This window comes from Solanum verrucosum, unplaced genomic scaffold, assembly GCF_900185275.1.
Source record: "Solanum verrucosum unplaced genomic scaffold, falcon-dt-bn FXZP01000278.1, whole genome shotgun sequence".
Classification (NCBI taxonomy): domain Eukaryota; kingdom Viridiplantae; phylum Streptophyta; class Magnoliopsida; order Solanales; family Solanaceae; genus Solanum; species Solanum verrucosum.
In genome coordinates this window covers 4,877,055-4,904,399 of record NW_026020332.1, presented here as the reverse complement: position 1 = coordinate 4,904,399, position 27,345 = coordinate 4,877,055, and the positions used below count along the sequence as shown (strand labels likewise).

Below are 27,345 nucleotides of genomic sequence, written 5' to 3'. Positions count from 1 at the left end.
GTTCAATCTTAGCTGAACAAAAATATGTAATTTTTCCTTCTCTAACTCTGAATCCCTATTTATCTGTTAAAAAAATCATAATGTTCGTTTAATACTTTTGGTGTTGTGAATTTGTAATGACTAGGAGGCATTCGGTAAATCGGTCACCAACACCTGATACACGAGATGAACAAGAAAATGAGCCTACACTTAAAGAAATTATCAATATTAAGGTCAATTTTTAGTCCCTTTTCAGAATGTTGTTTTTGATTAGTTGTGTGGTTTTTTTTTACTGTTTGATGAATTGCTTTTTTAGTTGATTGAAAGTGGGGAAAAGGAAAGATTGATGGAGCTTTTGAGGGAAAGGCTTGTTGAGTCTGGGTGGAAGGATGAAATGAAAGCTCTTTGTAGGTAATGTATCTCTCTGTGACCTTGTTTCAAACACTTGGAAGGATGAATTTTTGTTGAGCTTTCTCCAAATGAGTCAGCTACTTCTTCATACATGTGTTTTGATCTGTTTCTCAGCAATTAGCGCCTTGACTTTTTGCTACAATGAACCCCAGATGGGAAGTTTATAACTTTTCTTGTTTTGCTGGCAAGTGAATACTTGATGCTTATTTGACAACCTTGTTCTGTTGATTTTTCTGGCAAGTGAAAGGCAATTGTGTGTACTACATTTCTCATCAGGCCTTTTCATTCCCCTTCCCTCATCCCAGACCATCCCCACCCCTTAGATCCCAAATGGTGCGCGGCAAGAAAGGCAGGTTATTTAAGTCTTTCATACTACTTGAACAATGAAACCACTAACAAGTAAGGTGTTCCAAGTTCCAACTGCTGCTTTACTCTAATAATTGGTTGCTTTCCTCCTTTAGACACACTGATATTAGTGTCTTTTCCTTCCCAAACAAGAAAGAATTATCTGTCTTAGACACACCAACCCTCTGCACAGCATCCCCCCTCCTTCCCAAACCAGAAAAAAGAAGAAGGAAAGAGAACCTTTTTTCTTATAACCGTGGTCTGGTCTAGCTTGTATGTACCTCAACTATTTACATGGGGTACCTGCTACCTCTCACCAGCATAGGTGTTTGCCATGAATAGACAGATGGGAAGAAATCACTTAGTGTTTTCATTCTCAAAAGAAAAAGATCACCTTGTGTTTTTGTCTCCGCTGGAAATTGGACCATGAGAAAATTGAACATGAGATCTCATGGTTCTCAACCCAGTCCATGCTCTTGGGTGCAAAAGAACCTTTTCCCCTACTTTTGACCCTAATTCTACTTAAAATAGTGTTGACACCCCAACTAGTTCTAATTCAACTAGTGAAAAGGAAAGGAAGAAACTCTATTATCCTAATTCTAAAATCCAATTATCAAACCTCTCTAATTAGATGGCTACCATGAATTATTTTAAAAGTAATAAACTTTTGTTTTGTAGTTCTAGAACCTTGACAAAAGATGTCACAAGATGTTTTTTCATTCAACCAGACACATATTAAAAGATAGTTAAATTGGAAAGATATTCAATTTCCCAAAAAAAAATTAAATTGGAAAGATGAGTTCAAGGAGTGATAATCCTCCAACATTTTTTTTTTACAAGAGGAGGTTGCTCGGATGTTAAGCACCCTCCACCTCCAACCCTGAGGTTGTGGGTTCGAGTCACCTTAGGGAGCAAAATGGATGGGAGCTCCTAGGGAGGAGTTAAAAAGAAGAAGGGGGTTTTGAAGGTAAGAGTTCGAGAGGGCAACTAGAAGATGAGTAGAAAGGATAGAGATGGAATTCCTTGAAAAATAAAACTAAAAGAACTTTCTCAGAAAAGGAAGGGATAGAGATGGAAGGGGTATGAGGGGCCCAAAGCAAGGAAGGGAAGTGAAGATATGAAGCATCACAAAAGGGGATGTATGGAGGAGAAGAAGGGGTAAGGGAGTTTGAAGGGAATGGCTAGAAGGTAGTCAAAGGGACAATAGAGGGTTGCAGGTCTGCTGAAAAAAAAAAAAGAATCATGGAATTGGTAAGGCAATTTGTCAAAGTAGGATGGGGAATAGTTGTGGGATATGCTTGAGGAGGGGCGGAATTGTGGGATAGGGTGGGGAAATAAAGAGGAGGAAGAAAACATACAAAATAAGGGTAGTGGAAATGCTTGACTTGTTTGATTAGTAACAGAGATTTTATTCTATTTGAAGAAAGGGGAAAAAGTATTACTTCTTCCCCAAATTAACTACTTTAAGCTGGCGTCGATGGTGAACTTGTGTATTTTGACAATATGCTTTTGTTAAATTATGTGGTATTTTGTGGCCAAAACCTAATTGTTTAGTAATACTCTATTTTGTCTTTTAAATTTGAAAATTATGTTAGCTATCAATTTTGATTTGGTGATTACAGCCAACTTAAGGGCACTTTGCTGTGGCTGAATTTGAGTTGTATATGAGGGGGAGGGTAGATCAGTTCAGTAGTGAAAGTTATTTAGTTAGATGATGTAAGAGAAAGGGGAGGGGTGGGTATTTAATAGTACAGGGGAAGCAAAATGTCATAAGAACCACTCTCGTTCTAGTTATCCTTGTGTTACAAGTTCTCTTTTTTTTTTTTTAAATATTGTCCTGTTTTTTATTTATGGTCCTAATTATAAGAAGGTTTGGTGGCGCTATCTTGGAGAACAAGTTTTGTTTAAGTGGCGAGGGTGACAACTATTTGTCTCAATCTTTCAGCTCTTAATACGCACTTGTTTCTGTGTCTGAGGGTACTTAAAAATAAATTATCCAAGTTATGACCTTATTTGCTTACCTTCTATGATCTTTGTTTGCTGTTCGTTATTGTGTACATATAGCAACCAAATTTTCATTTTGACATGTAACCTTTGTCACATTCTTTCTCTATCAACACTTTCATTAGGGAGTATATAAAGAAGAAAGGACGGAACAATATAACCATTGACGACCTTGTACATGTGATTACCCCAAAAGGCAGAGGTAAGGGCTTTGTATTTACTTTTGCTTTCTTTCAACACACACACACACACACACACACTCACACACCTGAAAAAGGAATGGCTATATATATGCTTAAAAGCTATTCCTTCTGCTTAATCTTCTAACTTTTCTTAAGCAACAAATGAGCATTGATGTTGACATATACCCTTGAGTAAACGTCATTCCAAATTCTTATTCAGTTTCTGATTTTTGGATATATTAGATGTTGCTCTTGCATTGCCTGCATTTGATTATATGTGATTGGTGTTACCCTTGCTGAACTTCTCTGCTGCTTATTTGGAATGTTGCAGCTTCAATTCCTGATCCGATCAAAGCTGAGCTGCTTCAGAGAATTCGTACATTTCTTGTTTCTCCCACTCTCTGATTCAACAGCTTCATGCATGAAGAGGGTAGCAATATAGGTGAAGATGTGGCATTCTGTTTGACTCATTTCATCTTGGAACATCGTTTGTCTAGATTATGACCACAATGAGGGAACCAGGAGCCATATGAGAAGATGTGTTATTGGCAGTTTGCTTGTTCCAAGTTTCGTAGAACTGTATAAATTGCTACTTGGTGGTTTACTCTATGTTGATGGCCCAGGTTCAGAGTTTGACCACTGCATCACCCTCACCTTTTAGTGGCTATATTATCTGTTTTCTGGTTATCCCTAGTCTTTAAGAAAGTGTAGTTTTTATTGAAATGCCTGCACAGCGGAATCCCCACTCTTCTTTTGTGTGTACTTTATTAATGTGTTGATGGGATTAGTAAAAGCCAGTTGGATGTGTGTTCTCTCTAGCTTGGTTCTCCATCGTACTTACCCCTGTGTTTTGTGTCTCTCCCAGATCTTTGCAACCCAAGTGCCAAAGTGTCGAGGGATTTTAACATCTTGTAGGCCATATGTAGGTAACAGGCATTTGATTACATATTGTTTTTAAGCATAATATGATCAGAAAGATCAATGAGCAACTTTCTCACGTCAAAGCAAATTTTCTTCAGGCACTTGGCTATTTTTCTGACTGCGGTGCTTAATGCAGTAGTTTCCCCGTTGGTCACAGCCAGACTTGCTGTTGTAACTTACTACCTTCATTGACATTTCACAAAACATTATTCATTATAGATAAAACGAGAAGTTTAAATTACCTCATTATGGATGAAACACGAAGTCTAAAGTCAAAATATTTATGTACAAATAAAAATGTACCCTTCTTGAAACAACAAAAAGATAAAATAAAAAATGTATCAAATGAAATGAGGCATAAGGAATAATTATCTTTGAAATGGAATGCAGCAGGCTGCAGTCCATGCAGTTGATTCTAGGCTTTCATCTCTACTAAATCTGTGTTTTATTATGAGGAACCAAAAGATGGTGTCTTTGCTGTCATCTTACACAATCTGTGTTCTGTAATGAGCAAGATAAGTTCTAAAATAAGGAAGTTCTTAGCTGGTGCAGTTTCACCTTTAAATTTAATACCCTTGTGCACCCAAGAAAAAGAGAAGAAATGACAGTTTAATATTGCACAAATTGGATAATACAGAGTTGCAAATTGCAAATGTAGATATGAAAAAAGACGTTCAATCTTTCACCCGATCATTACTTCTCTAATTCATTGTAAGATCACAACATTAAATTTGGGAAGCTCATATTCAAGCATCTCCAAAGAAAATCACACTACATTGGCTAAATTAGCCAACCCTGCTATTCAGAATCTCTCTCAGCCAGACTTTACACCAAAACTTGTGCTTTGGAAATCTGTGGAGAACACGTTTCGAATACAGTGAAGAACACTACTAAACTACAACATTCACGAGTTTATAATGTATGCTAATAAATCCATGACTTCAGACTGGCGCTTACGCACTGGTATTTTCACAGAGATCCAGCAAGTCCAAAGTCTGCAAAACCAATCAGGTGGTCACTTGTTAGGCGTTGTTAACACTCTTACTCTAGCCATAATACTTGCATAAGGACTCAAAACTATGAAATAAGTTCTCATCTTACCTCAGGCACAGAGAGCTCAAGACGGAATTTGGGCCCATCATAGTGATGCAGAACTGGTCTAAAAGCATCTTCCTCCAAAGCCTTACCAAGTTTCCTAACCCGGATCCTCACCTAGATGTTAAGTACACAAAACTCATAAGTAAAATAAATCCTTTTAAAAACTATAGAGAAATAAGTGAAGCGGTAACTCACGATTACCTGAGCAGGGAACCTCGACTCTCCTCTACACTTTTTATCTTCCCAAGCAGTTGGATCAATGTTAGAACCTCCAAAACTTGCTGCCTGCACATAAAATAGTTAAAAGAGATCCTAGTGGAGATTCATTGCTTCTGATGATGCATTGATATTTGGCAAGAAATGTACATTTTTTAGCTATTCTTAGCCACATATTTTAATAGTTCACATGTCGTTAGAGTATTAGTTTTAGTGCATTATGCTTGATATTGTGCAGGAACAAAATTGTGTGGAAGCATGACGAAGATGAAGAAATTGGACGGGAAGTGTAAAGTTTTCAAAGGAAAGAAGAAAAAGAATAAAGAAATTAACAAGGCCATGTGATCTTCTTAGCTTGGATGAAACTGATGTTGTAATGGTCATGTAAGCAAGCAAAGGAGTAATTAAATGCCCAGGAAATATAAATCCATCAAGGCTGCTGACCAAGAACTCAACGTGATGAAACCAAGCAAGGAGAGACTTTTAAGAGCACATTAGGATGAAAAAGCAGAGGCTTCTGTAAATCACTCTTGGCACGACATGCCAGGGTAATCTTCAGCCCAGTTTTGTACTCTGAATTTCATCAAGGGTATTTTTCATCTGGGGTTGTTTCTACGAGCGGTATAAGCACGGTAAACACAATGTAAGAAAAGTTCTTTGAGGTGCGCAAGAGCTAGAGACGGTGGAAGCAAGATTCTTCGTAGGACATTTCTTTCTCTCTTTATTTCTTGCATTTGATTATTTCTTCGAAAGATTTTGTGCTTGCTGCCATGAATATGTGTAGCTAAGCTTTATTTCTAGGGGTTTGACGGAACCTTTTATTGTTTGAATTATTGATGTTGTCTTTCTTTAATGAAACCTAGTTTATTCTGTTTATTCAACTGTTGTTTTGTGATTCTAATTAGTTGAAAAGGCTATCAACTAATTGTGCATGTAGGTTTAGAATGCTTTGTAAAAGATTTTAGACTGGGGTTGTGTTGAGTAACAATACTGTAAAGCAGGATAAGGATTGAATGCTTTAACTTAAAGTTGCCAACAAGAGGAAACTGAGGTCCTTATCGAGATCATTAGCCTGAGAAGGTAATATGTTAATCACTAAAGATGCGAAAGAACTAGTGGTAAATTTAGTCTCGCAATCTGCAGATATCAACTAGACCTAATTTGGGGAAGACATGTTAGTAGTTCAATCCAATAAATAGGGAAATCTTAGCTCTAGGTCTTTTTCTCTCTTTGAATTTATTCCATTACTCTTGCTTTATAGTTAATATTAGTTATTCTTATTTTTCTTAGTTTATAATTAGCTCTAATTTTTTACTATTACCTTAAATAATTATTTGATAAATAAAGTGTAGCTTATCCTTTTTAGGACTAGAGTTTGGCGTGATCACACATGAACAAATAATCGAATTTGAATGATATCATACTTGTTCTAACATCTCTTTTTGTTGCATACAATAACTATAGCAGAAAAAATGAGCCCTTTAAATAAGCCACCTTAAAATGGAAGCTAGTAATGCTCATCCTTCAGCAATTTATAGTACTTGGACTGATTTTGATAAATATGACGGTAGTGAGTTAATACCTAATACTCAAGGCAAAAGAAGTAGAATTGTGAGTCCCTCACCAATAACCAGTATAACTGCGTGGCAATGCTTCAAACTACTCGCCATTGGAAGATAACGAAGTCCTAATACTAAAGAATAGTTTCTCTGTTCTATGAAGAAAAATCTTACGATATTCAAAGCAACCAAATGCATGTCTAAATATGCTTTTGTTAGTGCAATATCTTATGGTCTTTGACCAAACTTTCATCATAAGGATGTAAACAAGTAGATGTTATCATGTTTTTGGAGCACACCAGTAAAAACAATATTGTTGGACATACCTCGAAGATACCATGCAACTGGTGAGTAGTGTAATTGTAGAGGAACAACGGTAACCCTGGAGTTATTGCCCTCACAGAATCTTTGTACCTTGGAGGTAGACCTGCGAAGGAACGATTGTAGTTGAGACTTGTGATAACAACAAATATATATAATTCCATCACCCCCTATTTATCAATGACTTCACCTTTCTCTAAAGTTTGCTCTATCTGCAAAATAGAATTATATAAGGTTCAAGGTATTATCAAGTTAGGATCTCGCGTCTTCTCTCTCTCTCTGTCTCACAAACAACTAAAACTCTCTGATCGACCGCACATTGTAAGAATATCAACGCATGTAAAATGCATACAGACGGTTAAAACAACATTCCAGGCATTATAAGGTTAGGATCTAAGCTTCTTCTTTTTTCTCTCTCGCGAGTGATTCAAACTCTGATCAGCCACCAATGGTAAACTGTCAAATCATGTAAAATGCATACAGACCAACAAGTAAAGGACATGAGTTCTCTTAGTTTGCTACTTTTTCTTCTAATCGACTTTGTCCGCATGTTCGCATATGGAATAAAGAATGTGGTGTTACATCATTATTTCAGTCACACTGTTGATCAAGCGCAGGTTCAACATGCACTTAAGATGTTTATAACCAAACGTATACAAGGCATAAATTCCACTCTCATTATGCCAAACGAACAAGTTCACAAAATAATTAAAAGATGATAGAAATTACCAAACAGCTGGCGCTTTAAGTCTTCCTGCATTGTGTCATTGTTGCAAACAAAGATATACCCACCAAGAACCTCATTCCTGGGCAGTGTCTCAGCAGCAGGCAAAGTCTTAAACCTTTTGTCAACAGCATTATTCCCATTGATATTCTCAGTGTTGTTGTTATTGCCATAGTTGCAAGCGTCATTCGTGTGGTTGCTATTGAACTTGCTAAAGGATGTATTTCCCAAGCTGTTGACATTGGATTTCGGGCAAACAGAATTAATGTTGTAAATGTCATTCCTGAAGGAGCTCTTGGTCGTATTGTCAGTTATCTTGGTATCAATATTCAACATGTTGAAGTATAGGTTTCCCCACTTGTTATCTTCCTGTAAACCAAGATAATCCCTGGACCTACTTTCAGCTGAGCCTTTCGAAAGGTCAAGGTTATTCCTCCGCTCACCCTTGGACCTTAACTGCTCAGCCAATTTTACAGCACCCGTTGTCCATGTATGATCTTCCGATACTTTTGATTGTCCTCGAAGCTCATCCCCGAATTGCCAATAGCTGTTCATACTGTCCATGTTGCAGAATCAGACAATACAACTATACACCTCCAAAACCTACATGACATATGTTTTAGCAGAACGAAAAATCAGACGAAAAGCACTAATAAGTAAGTCCATCACAAAATATCAGGCTATATTCTAAAAATCATAGCAAAAGGAGTTAAAATCAAGCACATCATAGTATAAGATACTCCCTTTGTCCCAATTTATACAAGTATACTTTTTTGAGTCTGTCTCAAAAAAAGGTCACACTTCCTCATTTAGAAATAATTTAACTTGAAACTATGCATTTTATGAGCAATAGCCACACAAATGTCTACAACTTGTTTTGAGATCACAAGTTCCAAATTTAGTCTTTTAATAAATTTTGTGCCAGTCAAACAACGTCATGGAAGGAGACTGAAAATACCACTTGAATTACATTATAGATCAGCTAATAGTGACAACAACATCAGCATCAAAATGTCAATAGTGGTGATTAAGAAGTTGGGAACAGTTAAAAAGCTTGCTGAACATAACAAAATATGGCAAATAAAGTCAACTTACACCGCGCAAGCATCAAGCAGCGATTAAAGACGAATCATAACAGAGAACACACAAACTTTATGGTAATTGTGTCAATTCAGAAGAAAACTGGAAAATGAAAAAAATTATTAATCAAGCCCATACATGGTTAGGTAAAAAGTTCAAGCAGTACGGATCCAATGAATCACAGATAAGATCACCAAATTGGAAATGCAGCTTAGTTTAAACTTAACACAAAAGCAACAGAGGCATAGCTAGAAAGCTACCTACTGATTAAGCCAAATCAATCCGCTAAACACATACAAAAATTCTCAGTAATGTCATTAATCTAAAATTCAGAACTCATAAATTTCAAATACCGAATCCGTGTTTCAAAGCATGTCATCGATATTTAACTAGCAGATCAACACAAAATATTATTCAGTCATAATAACCCTAGATTTTGAAATCCATAGCTAAAGCTTAAAACAGCAGAACAAAAAAGAGAGAAATTCACCTTTTTCGTCTCCAGGAAGACACAGAGAAGAGAAGCTAGCACCAGTTTAAGTATTTTGAAAAAACTTTTACACCTATTATCTCAGCTGTCACGGAGTACACACTTATTTTTACTAATAAATATTAAATATTAAATATTAACTTTTTTTATTATAAAATATTTACATTCTCTGACATTAGATTTTCAAAATTTTATTATGAAAATTCACGCGCTGTTCATGACGTGGGTAAGCAGTTTGAGCTGTTTGACGGCTGCTGAGTGATGAGAGTAGTATTCACGCGTCATTGGTGCAAGTGGATATGGGTTTGTAAGTATGGTCAGACATCGGTGTCGTGCTGGCCATTTTGAACAGAAGATGTGCTAATTTATAGGGGCTTGTCGGTCGAATAAGAAACAAGGCCCACCAACATTTTGGTGGAGTAGTAAGTACTCATTCATCCTTAATTCAGAGGTCTTGGATTTCAGTCCCCTTGGGTATCGAGTTGTCTTTGTTAGAGAACGCTTTACCCTCCAATGTGAGAATTTTCGACGTAAATTTGAATTTAATCGAGCTTTAATGTAGATATCAAAATCGGGTTAGAAAAAAAAACGAACGCCCACTAATTCCGTACTTGGTCTGGGCCTGTTAAGGTCTTTTTGACCCGACTGGATTGAGCTCAAAATAGACCTTTTCATTCTGTGTAATTTTAAAAAAATTATGACATATTTTTTAATTACAGAGCTAAAAAAATAGTCGGTGAGCAATGGAATGTAATATATTTTTCGACAATTCTTACTTTATAGTCAAATACTTTATAATTTAGTTAGACCAATGTTCATTTCTTTTGCCGTATCAAGTCAGAGTCATCTCAATTGTGATTCTTGATATTGAGTTTTTGTATAACATTATTCACGCTCCATTTTACATATTTGGCGGCGCACGGGGAGGTGGAGGAGGATGTTAAATTGTCTCATATATGTGGTATGTGAACTTTTTGATTTTCTTATACGATCTTGTGTAACTTATGAGTTTCATCAGCTTTGACTGTATCAACTAATAATTCAAAATATTCTTGACTTTTTTAGAACATGTTCGAGTCAAATAGAAATGATTTGAAGCATTTCTTTTTACACTATTTAAGAAATTTAAGGACTTAAACGTACAGATATATAAAATACAAGATTTTCAACCCTAGTTGATACTCAATTTAAAGTTAGTAAACAATACTCCATATTGGATCTCATAAAAAAGTCGTATTTGATGAAAGCCGTCGATAAGAAAAGGAAGAATAATTCATATGATCTTGGACAATCCTAATTTGATAAGTTTAATTTTGAGAGTAAATTAAACTCAAAATTTATTCTATCTTATTTTAAAATTAAATAATATTAATTAGAACACTCTTAAGTTGCAATAATATTTAAATTGAGGTTGAATTTTGATTCATGTGGCCTGCATTTTCAGACCAATTCCATTGGTTGTCATGTGGAGTGTTATACAAGTCTGATTATAACACAAGTTGTTTATGCACAACAAAATATTAGAGTTTGGATTCGATGTTTCCTAAGATAGGGATGCACTTGTTTAAAATTTAAATAAAAGAAACATTATTAGAGATCACGATAGTGTGACTTGGATCTCTTAATTTTTAAGTGTTTTCAAATGCATGTTCAGTTGTGACAATTAATTGATCATGATTTTGCTAACTGCTTAATGCAAGATAATTTGGTTTGTACCTATTGAGACAATTATTTAGTAAATAATTTTTTTAGTTAGCTTATTAATTTATGAGATTCTTAGATCATGGTCTAAAAAAATTTCTGAACAAACTAAAATTTTAATGAAAGAACGTTAGATCACAACCTAATTTTTTGTAATATATCATCAGTGTTAGACAAGTATTTGATATTTTGTTTGTAAGATTAGGTAAACAAATATAAGATCGGAATCTAATATTGTTCAAAAAAGTATTTTTTTTAAAAAATTATATGGACAATAACACGCCAGGATGATTTCTCAATCGATTACATCATTTTACTTTAGGTCAAATGTGAATGAAATAGTTGCTCTCATTGTGACAAGTTTGAGCCTTAAGCTAGGAATCACTACTTTCTTTAATAGAAGTTCGATATAAATTAACAATCATTTTCGAAAGATTCAATAATCTAGTTAGAGGACATACAAATTTGATTAAGAACTATATCACTCTTCACCAAGGCCGAAAAAATTGAACTTTCTAGATTATGAATCCAACTAGGATCAAAATGACAGTCAACCAAGTTTAAATTAACTCCTTAAGTTTGTGTTTCTCCTCGAGATTCACTCACTATCAGACAAACTCAATTTTCGATTGTTGTCTAACAAGAAAAGGGGAAATCAGGCGGATAAAGTTTCCATGCATTAATTACCACTCACGGATTAATTTTAGCTATAATTATGTGCATCTCTCTCCTTTTTTCCTCTCTCTCACCTCTCTCGTCTCTCCTCTCTTATACATATACAAATACAAATTGATATGATTGTATATAGTTTGTTCGTTGATACAAATTGTATTTCGTTAATACTATTGAATTCAGTGATACATATACATACTAATTATATATACAATTATTCAGATTTACAAATACAGTCATTGATACATATGTATATCAATTACAATTATCTACAGATATACAAATAAAATTTGTCTCTCTACATTCTTTGCCCTCTCTCGCTTGCCTCTCTCCTCCTTCTAACATGTAGCTATGAATCATAATTAGTAAAATATAATTATGAAACCTAATTAAGTTTATTTTTAGTGGTTATTTGCGAAATTTCCTCAAAAGAAAAAAAGGAAGACAAAAATAATACGACCTCAAAAATTAGAAAAAATTTAAATAGTGGACGAAAAGTGTTATTTCCTTAAATCAGCTCTTATTAATTAGTAGTCCTAAAATGGGCTATAAATGGCATTTTCGCCTAAATTTCTTCGTAGCCCAATAGATAGATTCCAATTTACTAAAAGCCCATAATTCAAGCCCACAGTATTTTCTCAAATTAATGACGTGTCACAAACGTTATAGCAGTACAACTTTAACTGGAAAGCCTTTTAAAGACCGACCTTATTTTTTGATAAAAACTAAGCAAGGGCAAGAGGATTTAGCTAAAACCCTAAACAGATCGAATCGAAGCAGCTCAGCAATGGAGATGCAAAGCGAATTCGATCGTCTCCTCTTCTTCGAGCACGCTCGTAAGAGTGCTGAAACCACCTATGCTCAGAATCCCCTCGATGCTGATGTCCGTATCTCCTCTTTCTCTTCATTTATCGTTTCTGTTTTATCGTTCTAATTGGATTTCAGCTGTTTGATGTGTTTTTTTTCAATTTGAAGTTAGATGTTTTATTGAATAAATGAGTTTGTTGTTTTTGTTATGCCACAATAAATGCAGAACTTGACGAGGTGGGGAGGTGCATTGCTGGAATTATCGCAGTTCCAGCCGGTAGCTGAATCGAAACAAATGATTTCTGGTATTGAGTTGCTTGAATTTTGGGAATTGATTGAATAGTTTGTTATAAATTAGATTTTTTAAGGATCGGTTAGTAAAATTTCTAAGTTAACCTATAATGTGTTTCTTCAGCCAAAAAAATGTTCTTCTTTAGTATGCTGTTCTGGTTCTGTGAGTTTTTGAAATTCTAAGAGACTGATGAAGTGTGTATTTGTTGTCGTTTATTTTATGTGTTGGGGAATTAACTTGGCAGATGCAACCTCAAAGTTGGAGGAGGCATTGACGGTGAACCCTGAAAAGCATGATGCGCTTTGGTGTTTGGGAAATGCGCATACATCACATGCTTTTTTAACTCCTGATATGGATGAGGCTAAGGTTTACTTTGAAAAAGCAACTCAGTGCTTTCAGCAGGCATTTGATGCGGTATATCTTTCTCAACAGACATTCCAAATGTATGTGTGCTTTACTGTTGCAACTTGCAATTAGCTTAGATTTTTGTTACTCTGAATGCAGGATCCCTCAAATGACCTTTACCGCAAATCTTTGGAAGTTACTGCTAAGGTGAAACTTTTGTTGTTGTTTAGACTTTAGATAAGTCTCGATATGTTTAATTCTTTGCATCTTTATGTTGTATTTAGGTATTCCCAATGAATGATATCAAGCTGCTACACGTGGTTGTGTGCCATTTCCTTTTACTCGCTTATTCCCAATTTTTGCACTCAATTCTTTTTTTTCAAGTCCATTCCTACGTGGTCCTTTGTAATTGGTGTGTATCCAATTTGTAGTAATTTTTGTGTATCTTTTCTTGCCTCTTACTCCCTCCTATCCATATTATAGTATTTTTAGCTTTTACATTTAGTCCAAAATAGATGGTTTTTAACATAATCGAGAAGGTATTAATAGTTCTTTTCCAAATTTACACTTAGATAAGTGAAGTTTTACCTAACCAAGAAATCATATTAAAGTAAAATTATTTAATGAAGGGTGATTTAGTGCAATCACTTCTTATCTCTATGAGTAAGTGATTTCTTAAAGGGGTGTGTCCAGGCATAAAATACCATATATATGGAGCATATGGAGTATTAGATTACCAACTACAACAACATATTCAGTGTAATCCCACAAGTGGGATTTGGGAAGGGTAGATTGTACATAGGTCTTACCCCTATCTTCGGAAGTATAGAGGTAGTTTTTGATAAGACCCTCGGCTCATGGAAAAACAATTTAAAGTTAGATTGAAAAGAAATGACGAAGTGGACAAGCCATGGAAAAATACTATAGAGAGCATGACAAAACAATCTGAAAAGGTGTAGCAACTACAACAAAATACTATGATAGTTGAAGTACAAGGAACATGTAGTAGTAGAAATAGAAAGACAAAGAAACTGCAAGAGTAATACTACAACTAACTAGTATGTATGGAAAAACAAGATGACACTCAACTATTTATTAACTTTCTACCCTAATTCATGCCCTTCATAACCTCCTATTTGAGGCCATGTCCCCGATAATTGTAACTGCGTCATGTCCTATCTAATCACCTCTCCCTTATACTTCTTCGGACTATTTGTACCTCTCTTGTATCCATCCATAGTCAATCTCTCACACCTCCTCGTTGGGGCATATGTTCGTTTCATCTTCACATGTACAAACCATCTTAGTTTTGCTTCTCGCATCTTATCCTCCACCAGGGCCACTTTCACCTTGTCCCAAATATCTTCACTTCTTATACTATCTCTCCGAGTATGCCCACACACCTATGTCAACATCCTCATTCCCGCAACTTTCATCTTATGAATGTGAGAGTTCTTGACTAGCCAACATTCCACCTATACACCATAGTTGGTCTAAACACCACTATGTAGAACTTGCCTTTTAAGTTTCGGTGGCACCTTCTTAACGCACAAGACTTTGGAGGCGAGCCTCCATATCCACCCTGCACCAAAACGATGTGTGATATCGTCCTCAATAGTTTTGGTGGGACCTTCTTAGATAACCCTTTGCATTATTTGTCATTATACACATGTAAAATTTAGTCAACATTGGAGCCAAATTTTGGTTGTCAATCAGAGCATTTATTAGATCTTACTAATTATTGCTTTTTGATAAAGTTAAAGTTGTATTCTTTAGCATTAAGGGTATGCTAATGCTGGCTACCTCCAAAAAGTTACAAGCTAAATCCATAATTACATAGATCCTAGGAAATCTACCAACTGTTCTACTTCTTCTATACCATCTTCTTTACACCAAAAAAACATGTTAATGCAATTTTCTTCAACTTTTTGAATAGTGTTAGTAATATTCTCATGACACTAAGGTTTCTTTCTCTCCAAATAGCCCACCAGACACAAGTAGGTACTATAGACCACCATCTTTTTTGGGTCTTGCTCCCCCCTCTCCTCATCCAGCAGCTCAAAAGATCAGCAGTATGTTCTAGCATCGCCTAGGGATCTTGAGAAATGCTGAGAACCATGTGCCACAACTGGACGGTAACCCTACAGTGTAGGAATAAGTGGTTGTTAGTTTCTTCCTTCTCATGACAAAAAAACATCTGGAGACAATCTGGAAGCCTCTTTTCTTGAGTTTTTCCTGAGTGAGACATGCCCTTCTGGTGACCAACCAGGCGAAGCATTTCACCTTGGTTGGGGTGTTGCCCTTCCATATTTGTTTCCACGGACCAAGAATTCCCCCAGAGTGAGTCATGATCTCTCTCTTATACGGTCTACGCACAGAGAGCTTACCATTAGAGTCATGTTTCCATCTTACTAATTACTGTGCCTTGGTCCAATTTATGTGATACTTTCCATTTTCGAGATTCAGTTTGACTAAACTTGAAGCTAGATTGAATAAGATCAACTTAATACTTTAAAGTTAAATTTTTAGATGTTTAAAACTATACAAAATTTACTACAAATTGTAATTTTAACCGAGATTGATATTTTTAAGCATAACTATATACGAAGAACCTAATTTGATTCTGGAGGTTCATTTAATGCATTTAATTTTTTTCCTTAACTTCGTCTAAAACTAAACTTATCACCACGTTTAACTAGCATAAAGTCTTGCACCATGAAATATCACACGTGAAATTAAAACCTAATAAATACCCCAAAAAACTATTACTATCTATAAATACAGAATTTATATGCTCCCAAATTCATATAAATGCCAATATTTTTCAATTTATGATTTTAACTGAGTTGTAATTATTTGACATAATTTGAATCATGTTACTTTATAGAATGTTGAATCGCTTTTTTCACTCTGTGTTTGATAACATACTACTTGTCCAATCCAATAACTTTCAGTTTGTGTCTGTTCGGGTAATTAGATTAGAAGTCAAAGTTGCTAGCTTGAATATAGCCCAAGCTGATTGACTTGATGTACACTCAAAACTGATTGCTTTAGAATGTCTGTTCAGTTTTGGTTAGTTTGACATTGAGCTATAGTTAGCCATGTTGTAGGTCTGTATGTGCGGTTTACGTAGGTGAAACAGTTATTTCATATCTATTATCTTAGAGACTGATAAATAAGAAAACATCTTGCGGTAAAGGATGGATGGATTGTCACATAAAGTTGATTGCTTTACTGTAATGCCAGAACACTTATTGTTGGATGGCCATTCAACTTTGATATTGAGGGAGATGAAGTGCAATTACTTTAAAAATGAAAAATAAGAACTTCTATCAAAATATGTGTTATTCCTCGATACATGTGCTCATGCAGCATATTATATATGTGATACTTTACCAATGTTCAAAATAAAAATAAAAATATTATATATGTGCTGCTAGTATGTGCATCAATTTGCTCATCATACTACTTTTGTTCCTGAAGGTCTTTTGATGTCTTCTTCGGTTTCCATTCCTTACATTGCTAGGAGTTCACAAAAGTAGCAACAGATAAGGAAAATGAAATTAGGACTCATAATAAGGAAGGAAATTAAGAAAGAACTGGGATAAAATCTGAAGCAAAGATGCACCAATCAGTACACTACCAAGTGACTGCATCCTTCAGAATTTACCTATCTAGCAGGAAAAAGGGAAGTTCAAAATTTTGCAAATTCTTTTTCCACATCAATATTTATTTTAGGAAAAATTAGTAAATTACAGCCCAATACCTTTGGGCCATCTTGTTAACATAACACGTACAGAGTGTATAGGTAGTGTGTACTTCAGTTTATGTTTGGTAAACTGGATGGCCGAAGCTACATCTTCTTAAGTATCCCTTTATTTTATTCTATTGCTATTCACAAAAATTATGGGGTTTGAGATTCTAGGTTCCGTTGGAGTTTATTAGGTATCAGTCTGGTGTTTGGCTGGCTGGGTATTTCCTTGGTTTCGTTGGTGTAGAAGTGGATTTCACAAGGGTCTGGATATGATAAGAAAATGGTCCTTGGGTCTATCTCAAACCCAAAAGCTAGCTTAAGTGGCGGGGGTTGCCCAAGACCCATCAATCCTCCCACACTCAATGTGGAACTCAACAAAACCTCCACACGCCCGGGATTGGTCTTTAGAATGTGGACAATATAACATGGGGGGCCAACATCGGATAAACAAAGAATTGGGATGAACTTGTCACCATGATAAGAAAATGGAGTCTGTGGCTAACTCAACCCCAAAAGATAGATCAAGAGGTGAGGATTTTCAAAACCATATAAAGAGACCTAATCAACCCTCTCACGATGTGGGACTCGACAGTAGCATTTGACAGTTGCTATATCTGGTTGCAACGCAAAAGATCCCTATCCTAGGAATATTTTCACGTTAAATACATTACGAGATGTTTTTTCATACTTTTTGCATTCAATCCTAGCTATTCTGCACCTTCTAATCAACTTGAACAACTAATGGGATATCCTTCACTATTTTACTAAAAATGGAACAAAGTGATTTTTTTTTTGGTTTCCCACCCGGTGTCCGGAGCCCACATTGGAACAAAGTGAATTTTTTTTGTTCCTCTGCTGAGAATTTCTTTATACGGACAACATTCAACATTTACTGTATGAGAGATTTGTTAAGGTTTCAGACTTAAAAGCTTTTCCTCCTCTCCAGGCATCTTAGTATGTTTATTATCGTAAGCTATATGGAAGGTGCATTATGCATCCAAGTGGAACATCGTCTCATTGAGTGATGACACTGAAAATGCTACTATGATATTGATGTCATGTTAACACCTTTTTGATCTTTTGACTTTTGGTTGTGGTCTCTGTCGATGAATCCTCCCTCCCTTTCTCTCCCCTACTGGTATATTCCCCAAACCCTTAGAAGGCTGAATTGGAAAGCACAAGCCAAAGGCTGGTTGAGGATGTTCCCAATGGCAAAGCAATCCTCTGAGGGTGGGGGATTTGGTTTGCATATAAGATTATGTATAGAAATTGGTTTATTATAAGGTGAATGGATGTTAGTGTAATATAGTTAAATCTAGCTTTTATTGTCATATTTGTGGACATAGTAATGAGATGTACTAAGATGACTATACTTTCCCTTAACTTTCTGATTGCTTAGCTTTTGTTGAGCAAATGTGTGCTGGCATGCAATGGTACTTGCTTGCACAAAAAGGTGTTTATTTTTTCGTTGTTTGCATATATCTATCCTAAACCTTGCAGATTTTAGTTCTCCAAAGAATGGTGGGTAATCTTTGTATAAACCCCCCCCCCCCTCCTCCTCCCCCCCTCCCGACTATTTGGTTCCAACATTTCCTTGATTGAGTTGCATATTGTCTTTGGTAATGAATGGTTGAGTGTCAGAATATGCTGATATGTCGAAACAAACAAGCTTGAGAAATGTCCTGACTAGGTGGTGCAGCTTATGGAAATTAACGATTGTTTAGTTTGTTTTAATTTGTCAAATTTGTGATATCTTTACTCATGAAATGTCTCGTTTTATGGTTGGGAGTCTCGATTTATGCTCTTCTACATTATATTTAGGCTCCAGAATTGCACATGGAAATCCACAGACATGGTCCCATGCAACAAACTATGGCAGCAGAACCTTCAACATCAACAAGCACAAAGGTATCTCTTTAGTCTTTAGTTCTCACCCCTTATCTCTTGATAGGAGCAATATCTTATCTTCTGTGTTCAGTATAATCCTACTAATCGATGTGTCTTGATTTTTTTTTTCCATTTAAATTGTTGTCCAGAATAAGTCGTGATGCCTTCCTCACAGAGTCTAATTTTTGCTCTTTTATTTTGTACGCCTTTGAATGTTAAGATTCCTTTATCCTCCCTGGTGAATAATTTGAAAGTTAAAGTCCTCTTAAGACTGGTACTGAAGCTCTGTGAAAATCTGGTGGTTTTGTTAGATTCATTTTCGATCTGTCTATATTGTTGCTGATTCACCATTATGTGTCTGCTCTTGCATTACAGAGTTCAAAAAAGACGAAGAGCAGTGATCTCAAGTATGACATTTTTGGATGGGTTATACTTGCCGTTGGCATAGTTGCATGGGTGGGATTTGCAAAATCTAATATGCCGCCACCACCACCACCGCCTCCACAATGAAAGCCATAAATACAGCTTTACTGGTGAAGATACTTTATTAGAGTTTTTCCTTTTGCATAAACAGGGCGCTAGGCATTTATGCCTGTCATTTAGCTAGTTACTGAAACTTCAAAACTTTCTGGTGAATTCTTTAAAGACTTTTTTTCTGGTGTAATAGATCAAATAAGACTGTTTTTTCTTATAATCTCTCGATATTTTTCATGGTGTTCAGCTTTGACTTAATCTGCATGTTTTCTTCATTATTGTGTATAGTTAGATGTCATCTGTGTAGCTGCTGCTATCAAGAACTTATTCTAAAATAACTGAGCGGCCAGCCTCTCTACCTTCACAAGGTAGGGGACAAGGTGCAAGTACATCCTAGCCTCTCCAGATCTCACTTTGTGGGATTAAAATTAAATTAGGTATGTTATTGTCGTCATTGTTATCAATGTCACTGGACCAATCTCTGACAGAAAAGGATTTGCCAATTAGCAAAAAATCAATCAACACTCTTACTGATGGTGGTTGACAATAAAAAATTTAACAAACTTGAAGATTGAGAAATTACAAATATACAGAAATGACTTGCAATACAAATATTATTTCACTCAACCAAGGAATACTTTTGCAACAGCAAAACCAGGCTATTGTCTTCTTCGTCGTTTGCTCTCACCTGGAAGTATTCTGGTGATGGTTTCTAGTGTCACATTATAATGATATTTGGAAATATGAATTGGCAGACGATGTCTTTTTTCAGGATGCTTATATTTCTATCCTTCGAGGATACATTACGTACGAGATCTTCCATACAGATTAGCGTACACTGTCTTTGTGCGGTACACCAGAATCATGCTTAGAACAGCTGCAACAATGCAGAGTCCTGACATTATCAAGGAAGTCAAAAAGAAGCAAATGGTACCTTCACACTTTAGAGGTTCATCCATGTTTAAAAAACTTGTCAAAACCGACGCCAAATTCAAACGTCCTTCATGGGGCTGTTGAGCTTGCTTTTCAGCTTCCCTGTCATATATACTACTAGCAATAAGACCTGAGAATACTAATGAACCAGCTGGGTTGGCAATAGTGAGGAAATTGTACAAAGCCCCAAAATTCTTTAACCCAAACAATTCAGAAGCAGCAGCTGGCACAATCGCCCAATGAGCTCCATAACCAAGTCCAACCAAAAGAGTACCAATATACATAGCTCCAGGCCAACCCATAGCAAAGAAGAAATGACCAAAGGCCATCACGACTTGAGCAACAGCCATAGCTGCATGCCTTGGATATGCATTATCCCTGTTTGACAAGGTCGTGTGAGAGATTTATGAGATTTGAATATTCATGTAAAGATAAGTTAATACCTGACGATTATCTCAGAAAAGTATCCACCTCCAATACGGCCAAGGAAGTTCCATATGCTGATCATGGAAACAAATACATGTGTGTTATCGTATCCTAAAGATTGGCTCATCTGTCCCAAGTTATCAATGACAGTCAAACCAGATCCAGAACCGAAAAGCAGTGAGAAAAACATAAGCCAGAAATCTGCTTTTATTATAGCCTGGACTAAAGTAAAGTCCTCTCCCCTACGAGGACCTCGTCTTCTTTTGATCCTCACAGCTCCTTCTGCAGCTGCTTGTGCTAGTCTCACTTGTAACTGCGCAATTCTTTTCTGCCTTTCTAAAGCAGGAAGCAAGTCTACTCCCTTCGGTTTCTCCTCTTCAACCTCACTAAATATAATTTCTTGACCATCGTCGTGTTCTGATCTGCCAGGACCTTGATCACCTGACTGAGATAGAAGTGCCTCTTCTTCTGGTACTACTCTTGGCTCTTGAGTGAAACTCAAATAGATAGGGATCACAATAGGGATTATCAAGATAACAAATAGAATAGCTGTGAAGATTACAATAACATTTTGGCTAACATCAACAACGTCTTCAACAATCATAACTCCCATTAAGTAAGAAGCTAAAAGGAGGCATATACTGTAAACAAATGAAAAACTTAAACCATCAGAAGGCCTAACTTGTCTATGGCCTCCAACAGGCCTGATTATAAACATGAGAGCTATAATCACCATTGCTGGTGCAACGGCAATCATAAATATAAGTGAAGCGTGATCCGGGGAATGGATTACTGCATATATCTGAGTTAAAATAGCACCACCTAACCCAGCAAATCCCTTAAGAATCCCAACCACAGGACCACGACTTTTCGGGAAATTTTGCACACAAGAGACTAAAGCTGCTGTGTTGAAGTAGGTTTCACCATTTGTTCCTACAAATATAAGAATGCACATCTGCAGAGAAATGGTTAAACTTAAGTCAACTGTTAGAGAAAACAAGGAATGTGTGACAATTTTGCACTCTAGTTGACACTAATAAGTTATGCCCAATTTATGTCATGGATAAGACATAATTCATTATGATGGTCAGCAATATAGGGACTGAGGTCAATGACCAACTATCTGAGAGAAGCAGAATGAGTATTGATTATGTTTAATATCGATATCCAAGTGCAAACTTTGGTACTATGCCTCAACTCCAATCAAGCAGGGCTTATTGGTGATAAGATAAGGCACAAGTAACACTAGATTATGATTGAAATTTCATAGACACACCTCAACTAAACTAAGGTACTATTACCTCAACTCATTTTTTTGTAATTTTGTACACCTTTTGGCTTATGTGGCATACTCCCTGACTCCGCATAGTTGAGGCGTATGGAAAATGTACAAAATTACAAAAAAAAAAGGGTTTGGGAATAATAAGACATTAGTTTAGTTAAAGTGTCTCTGAAATTTCGATCATAATCTAGAGGGTATTTATATCTCATCTTATATATAAATATATATATATATATATATATAAATACTTTCCTAAACTGAGGAGATACGGATGCAATTTAAATAGCACTTTGAGGGGATTGTTTGATATGTCACATGTAAGGTATCAACTTGGACGAGTGGACACAAGCACTTTTGTCTCCATTCGTTAAGAGAAAAGTACACTTGTTACCTTTCTTTACAAGGCACAAATGCTTGTCTAACATTTACTACTCCCTCCGTCCACAATTGTTTGTCAGGGTAAGGTCATGCAAGGAAAATTTAATACAAGGTGTAATTTGATTAATATAACCCTACTATATGAAGAATACCAAAAGTCCACATAACTTTTCAATTGAACTACACAATCATTAAGGGTAGAATTGGAAAAAAGTGACTAATTATTTCTTGATTGTTTAAATTGACAATTAATCTTGGACATCTATTTTTAGTATACCTGCCAAACAATTGTGGACAGAGGGAGTATTACGATTTACGGGGTATATATATAGTATTCCAACTTTGTTTTTACACTAAATACTTCCTCAAAATAGAAATGTCAGACTAGGAAAAATAAACAGAATTATTGAATGCATCAGTATGCAGAAACAAAACTGAATCCAAAATTTGAAATTTATGAATTTCTTACAATAATCTCAAATTAATTTGGGTTCACAATTAAATATTTATAACATACTAGTGAATTTTTTAATACACAAGTATTAGCAAAAAAATTATTAGTTTTGTTAACCCGTGGCTAAAACTTTGGATCTGCTCCGGACAGAAACATGTTTTTCGACTTCGAGGCCATTTGAGCTCAACGCATGTTGAGATGGCAAGAGTGCCACACCAAACTTTTTGAAAATTAGTTTTTGTGTTTGACAAAGCAAACAAAAAAATATGATTTGGTGACAATCCAATTAATTTAATGCATATCATATAAAAAAATGCAAACTTTTCAACGTCCAACGACAGCAAAAAGGTACAAATGAAATGAGTGGACAGCAAGAGTCTTGTTTCAAAGAAAACTCATAGAGATAGAGGTGCGTTCAGTGCGGAGAAATTTTCTATGAAAATTGTTTCCTAAGAAAATATTTTTAGAAATTTTTGTGTTCGATTCATAAGCAAAAAAAAAAAACAAAAAAAAACAGGATAATAATATGTACGTTTTTTTTTTTTTTTTCTGTGTACGATAGTATAAGTAAAAAAAAAAAACTGCGCGATTGAGATGAAGATGAGATGTGTTATAAGTTGACAAGAACACAGTCAATTGAATCACTTGTGAAACTTGTTTCCAGCTTCAATTAAGAAATATCATTTTCTATAGTTAAAGTTTCGTAAATTTTTTTATTTAAATAGAAAATAAAATTTTGGATCAAAAACTTGAAGGAAGATGAATGAAGAAGAGTAGTGTACTCACAGCCCATAATGGCAAAGGTGCAGTTCTTCGAGTAACAATAAGCCAAACCCAACCATATCCAATAAAATTCTGAATAGCACCAACAAGAAGTGCAGCCCATAAAGGCAAAATTTCACACAAAGTACCAGCTAAAAATCCAACACTATCACCCAAATCTTTAGCCACACCCAATCGAGCAATCTGTTTCTGATTGTAATTCAGAGAGATTTTAATTACTGGAGAAATACTGCCGAATAAGTATCCAATGCCCGCACAAGTTTGAATCCACATTGCGGCAACGAACACGAGCCATCTGTTATTGAAAAAATAGCCAAATCTCTCTTTCAAATAAATCGTCATAGAATCAGATCAAGCCAATTTAGAGCTTCAGATTTTTTATCTTCAAGTTCAATTTTTGTTTATGAATGAATGAAGTTGGGTGGGGTGGGGTATGGGGGTGTGGGGATACGTTGCGTTTGATTACTCTCTTTTTGATGAGAATAGATCAGAGGAGCACAGCAAGGTATAAGCTAGAGCCTCCTTTCTCAATTCATTGTGACGGGTTATGAACTCGTTCATTTATAATCTCAACTCATTTCAACATAACTTTGGGCGGATTAATAATCCTTCTATTTAAATCTCTATACCATGTTGGTTATGTAACAATGATAATTTTATTTGAATCTCTACTATTATTTAAACCTCTAGTAACATGTGTTTCCTTAAAATATATGGTTGTGTAACAATGAGAATATTATTTGAACTTCTAGTAATATGTGTGTCCTTAAAATATATGGTTACGTAACAATGAGAATTTTATTTGAACCTCTACGAACATGTGTAATCTTAAAATATATGATTATGTAAGAGTGGGGATTTTGTTTTACGTAACAATAGATTTGGTATGATTAATTTATTTTTTTCTCCTTTATTTTATTATTATTTAATATATTTTAAAATCTTTTATCCTATTTTTTAAAAAAACTAATCTTACCTCATTTCTTACTCTTCTACCTAATATATTATTACAGGGAATTTTCCCAAATAACTAATATAATAAACTTAATTATGCTCCACATCTATAGTTTGCATATTTACAGGCTGTAGCTACAATTTAAGGCTTTAAGTTGCATCGTTTATATAATCACGAGTGAGTTTGTATAATTCACGGGTATATTTGTATAATTGAGCTATTTTTGTATAAACTCAAACACCTAAACTTTAAACATTTATACAAATTATATTATACAAAATTACATTATACAAAAGTTGTACAATTATATTATACAAACGTGCGAATTAGGCAAACTCAAAACCCTAGCCTGCATAATTATCATTAAATGTTGATCGCGAGCAGTAAGATGAATGTGTCTATTTGTTCAATTTTATACAAGTTTAAGTGTCTGCTTGTGCACACCCAAAGTTAAAGGTCATAGTTGTCAGCTGACGCCAAGTTAAGGGTCATGTTTATGTATTATGCCTAACTACAACTATAGCTATGATGACTAGTTAACTAGTATATATTTGCTTATCCATGTAATTTTCCTATTATAAATTTATTCTTAAGATTGTTGAGGTATGATTTTATATAACAATGTAAAATAATATGACAGCATTTTGAATTTATAATTAAAAATAATTGATATAAATTAAACTAAAGGCACATTCGATAAACATGAATTAAATATGTAACAACTATTCAAACAAGTTATCCTATTTTATTTGCACGGTTTTATAGTCTGTTTAAATATAAGGCATCCTCTTTTCAAAAATTAGAAAGTCTTAAAATTTCTATTTTATCCTTATTAGTTGACTTAAGTTTAGTTTAATACTCACATGATACACTGGTTTTTGTTGTTTTTATTTTTATAGAAAAGGAGCGAAAATGAAAGATATATATGAACTACATAATACGTATGTTTAAATTGAAGCTAATAAATACATAATATGTGTTAAACTATACATTCTTATCATTTAACTATAGTTAAATAATGTAACTTTATTAAATTATTTATTTCTAATAAATTATAGTAGTTTGATGTAGTAAATAAATGAATTTTGAGCTTAATTAAATCAACCTTTAAAAACTAGCTTCTAACAAGAAGATTGTCCAAATCTTACAAGAAGACCATTTATCACTTTTTATCCGATGTGAAACTTTTTAACACGACACTTCACATCTAAAATTAAGCATAAAAATCCAACATTATTACACAATAATTGAGATAAATCATACTCTAGCCGGTAACACGATAAATAAATAGTTTTCATTCAATCGTGTGACTCTTAACCTGATGTAAAAACACGATGAGATTAGGGACCAATATTATTTTAAAAAATCACTATTTTTTCATTTAAAAATGACTAGTAGCTATTTTTATAATATTTTAATTGAATCAATGTGAAAGAAAAAAAAATAACGGTTTTATGTGGAAAAATTATGAAGTTTTCCACTATTTTATACCTTGTTTGGATGGTTGGTACCTGTTTTATTGTTTTGTATTGTTTGTTAAAATACAACGTTTATTTTGATTGTTACTTAAATTATATTGTATCTTATCATTTAAATTCATCGTTAGGTAACAACAAAAAGACTCATTTTATGTAACGATCGATTTGGTGTGATCACGTCGTTACCATAATATATTCTTCTCATTTTATCTTATTTATTATTTAATAATCATATTTCATCTTGTACTCCTATTTTTTCATAATAGCTTTACCATACCCTACTTTTCTGCTAGGTTTATCACTCAAATTATAAATGTGTGACATTAGATAACGACAAAGAACAATACAATTTATTTAAACACTATATTCATTATAATAATACTGTACAGTACAATACAATACAATACAATACAACACAACACAATATTATACGATACATTATAAAACAATACATAACCACTTTATATTATTATATAAAAAAATTATATATTTCAAATATATTCTTTAACCTGTACAATCCAGGTTGAAAAATACGTCAACTCAAGGTAATTTTGAGAGGAAGAAAAAGACGGAACACAAAGCATTGAGCAGATGTTTATCAATTGTCATGTATTCCTCTGTCGATAGAGATGGGCTACCTATTTTTATTTTTAGCAATTTTCAGATATAGCAAACATAAAATCATATATATATATATATATATATATGTTATAGCTATAGTTTGTATAATTGCACTCCATAAAATTTGCTATGGAGCATCAAATTGTATAACTCACTGACAAGAACTTCAGATTTGTATAATTTCGCTGGCAGGCCATTTGTATAAATTGTTGGCAGTCTCTCGTTTGTATAAATCGATGTTAGCCTCTCAATTCAATTTTATATGTTTGTATATCTGCTTAAAATTTAAATTTGTATATAATTGAATCGAAATAGAATATGTGTATATCAAATCTCTCTCTCTCGCTTTATACAATACAAATTATACATTGTAATTTGTACAATCTGTGTTTGTATAAAGCGAGAAAGAGAGAAAGGTAAAAGAGAACTGAGCAGAGGAAGATCTGTATTTGTGTAATTATAAGTGTATAAGACAAAAACATACATAGTCGTATTTGTATATACAGTTTTCTCTCGCTTTATACAAACAAAAACGCATTTTATACATTTGTGTTTTTATAAAAGAGAGAGAGGCGAGCGAGAAACCTAGGAAGAGAGACGAATGACAACTGTTTGCTACCGATTACAATTAAATTAAACTGTGGTTATAACATTTAATTTGAATTAATAATTTGTTATTTTATACATTTTTATTTTTTTTTACATAATAAAAGCTATAAACTACAAAAAGAAGTGGTGTACTACCAAGTGGAGCCGCCTGTCTATCTCTAATT

At 34.6% G+C, this 27,345-nt stretch overlaps 4 protein-coding genes across 4 annotated transcripts; 2 read left to right on the top strand and 2 right to left on the bottom strand.

The window, feature by feature from the left end:
• LOC125836225 (transcription and mRNA export factor ENY2) lies at window positions 1-3,739 on the top strand. Its single transcript, XM_049515341.1, has 5 exons — window positions 1-26; window positions 125-212; window positions 296-390; window positions 2,865-2,941; window positions 3,253-3,739. Coding segments are annotated over exons 1-5 (336 nt in total). The 5' UTR covers window positions 1-24; the 3' UTR covers window positions 3,327-3,739.
• A 692-nt stretch (window positions 3,740-4,431) lies between these two features.
• On the bottom strand, window positions 4,432-8,361 carry LOC125836220 (B2 protein-like). Its single transcript, XM_049515337.1, has 5 exons — window positions 7,766-8,361; window positions 7,042-7,142; window positions 5,142-5,225; window positions 4,944-5,054; window positions 4,432-4,837 (listed from the first exon to the last, which is right to left on the bottom strand). Exons 1-5 carry the CDS (start codon window positions 8,322-8,324, stop codon window positions 4,796-4,798), a joined length of 897 nt encoding a protein of 298 aa, XP_049371294.1. The 5' UTR covers window positions 8,325-8,361; the 3' UTR covers window positions 4,432-4,795.
• Window positions 8,362-12,414: 4,053 nt separating this feature from the next.
• LOC125836194 (mitochondrial import receptor subunit TOM20) lies at window positions 12,415-19,508 on the top strand. The gene is made up of 6 exons (XM_049515297.1): window positions 12,415-12,586; window positions 12,737-12,815; window positions 13,047-13,216; window positions 13,307-13,354; window positions 18,723-18,809; window positions 19,164-19,508. The coding sequence occupies exons 1-6, from the start codon at window positions 12,491-12,493 to the stop codon at window positions 19,296-19,298; spliced, it is 615 nt and encodes a 204-aa protein (XP_049371254.1). The 5' UTR covers window positions 12,415-12,490; the 3' UTR covers window positions 19,299-19,508.
• Window positions 19,509-19,802: 294 nt separating this feature from the next.
• LOC125836493 (protein NUCLEAR FUSION DEFECTIVE 4-like) lies at window positions 19,803-24,067 on the bottom strand. The gene is made up of 3 exons (XM_049515665.1): window positions 23,522-24,067; window positions 20,639-21,576; window positions 19,803-20,573 (listed from the first exon to the last, which is right to left on the bottom strand). Exons 1-3 carry the CDS (start codon window positions 23,858-23,860, stop codon window positions 20,066-20,068), a joined length of 1,785 nt encoding a protein of 594 aa, XP_049371622.1. The 5' UTR covers window positions 23,861-24,067; the 3' UTR covers window positions 19,803-20,065.
• Between the last annotated feature and the right edge of the window lie 3,278 nt (window positions 24,068-27,345).

Coding starts and splice junctions, on each gene's coding strand:
- LOC125836220 (XM_049515337.1), bottom strand. CDS start 8,324: ATGGACAGTATGAACAGCTATTGGCAATTCGGGGATGAGCTTCGAGGA. Junction 7,143..7,765: donor CTTAAAGCGCCAGCTGTTTG/GTAATTTCTATC, acceptor GTTCCTTCGCAG/GTCTACCTCCAAGGTACAAA. Junction 4,838..4,943: donor TTGAGCTCTCTGTGCCTGAG/GTAAGATGAGAA, acceptor TTGGTTTTGCAG/ACTTTGGACTTGCTGGATCT.
- LOC125836493 (XM_049515665.1), bottom strand. CDS start 23,860: ATGACGATTTATTTGAAAGAGAGATTTGGCTATTTTTTCAATAACAGA. Junction 21,577..23,521: donor CACCTTTGCCATTATGGGCT/GTGAGTACACTA, acceptor ATTTCTCTGCAG/ATGTGCATTCTTATATTTGT. Junction 20,574..20,638: donor TTTTCTGAGATAATCGTCAG/GTATTAACTTAT, acceptor CTTGTCAAACAG/GGATAATGCATATCCAAGGC.
- LOC125836225 (XM_049515341.1), top strand. Junction 391..2,864: donor GAAATGAAAGCTCTTTGTAG/GTAATGTATCTC, acceptor CACTTTCATTAG/GGAGTATATAAAGAAGAAAG. Junction 2,942..3,252: donor GATTACCCCAAAAGGCAGAG/GTAAGGGCTTTG, acceptor GGAATGTTGCAG/CTTCAATTCCTGATCCGATC.
- LOC125836194 (XM_049515297.1), top strand. CDS start 12,491: ATGGAGATGCAAAGCGAATTCGATCGTCTCCTCTTCTTCGAGCACGCT. Junction 12,816..13,046: donor ATCGAAACAAATGATTTCTG/GTATTGAGTTGC, acceptor TTAACTTGGCAG/ATGCAACCTCAAAGTTGGAG. Junction 13,355..18,722: donor CTTTGGAAGTTACTGCTAAG/GTGAAACTTTTG, acceptor CATTATATTTAG/GCTCCAGAATTGCACATGGA.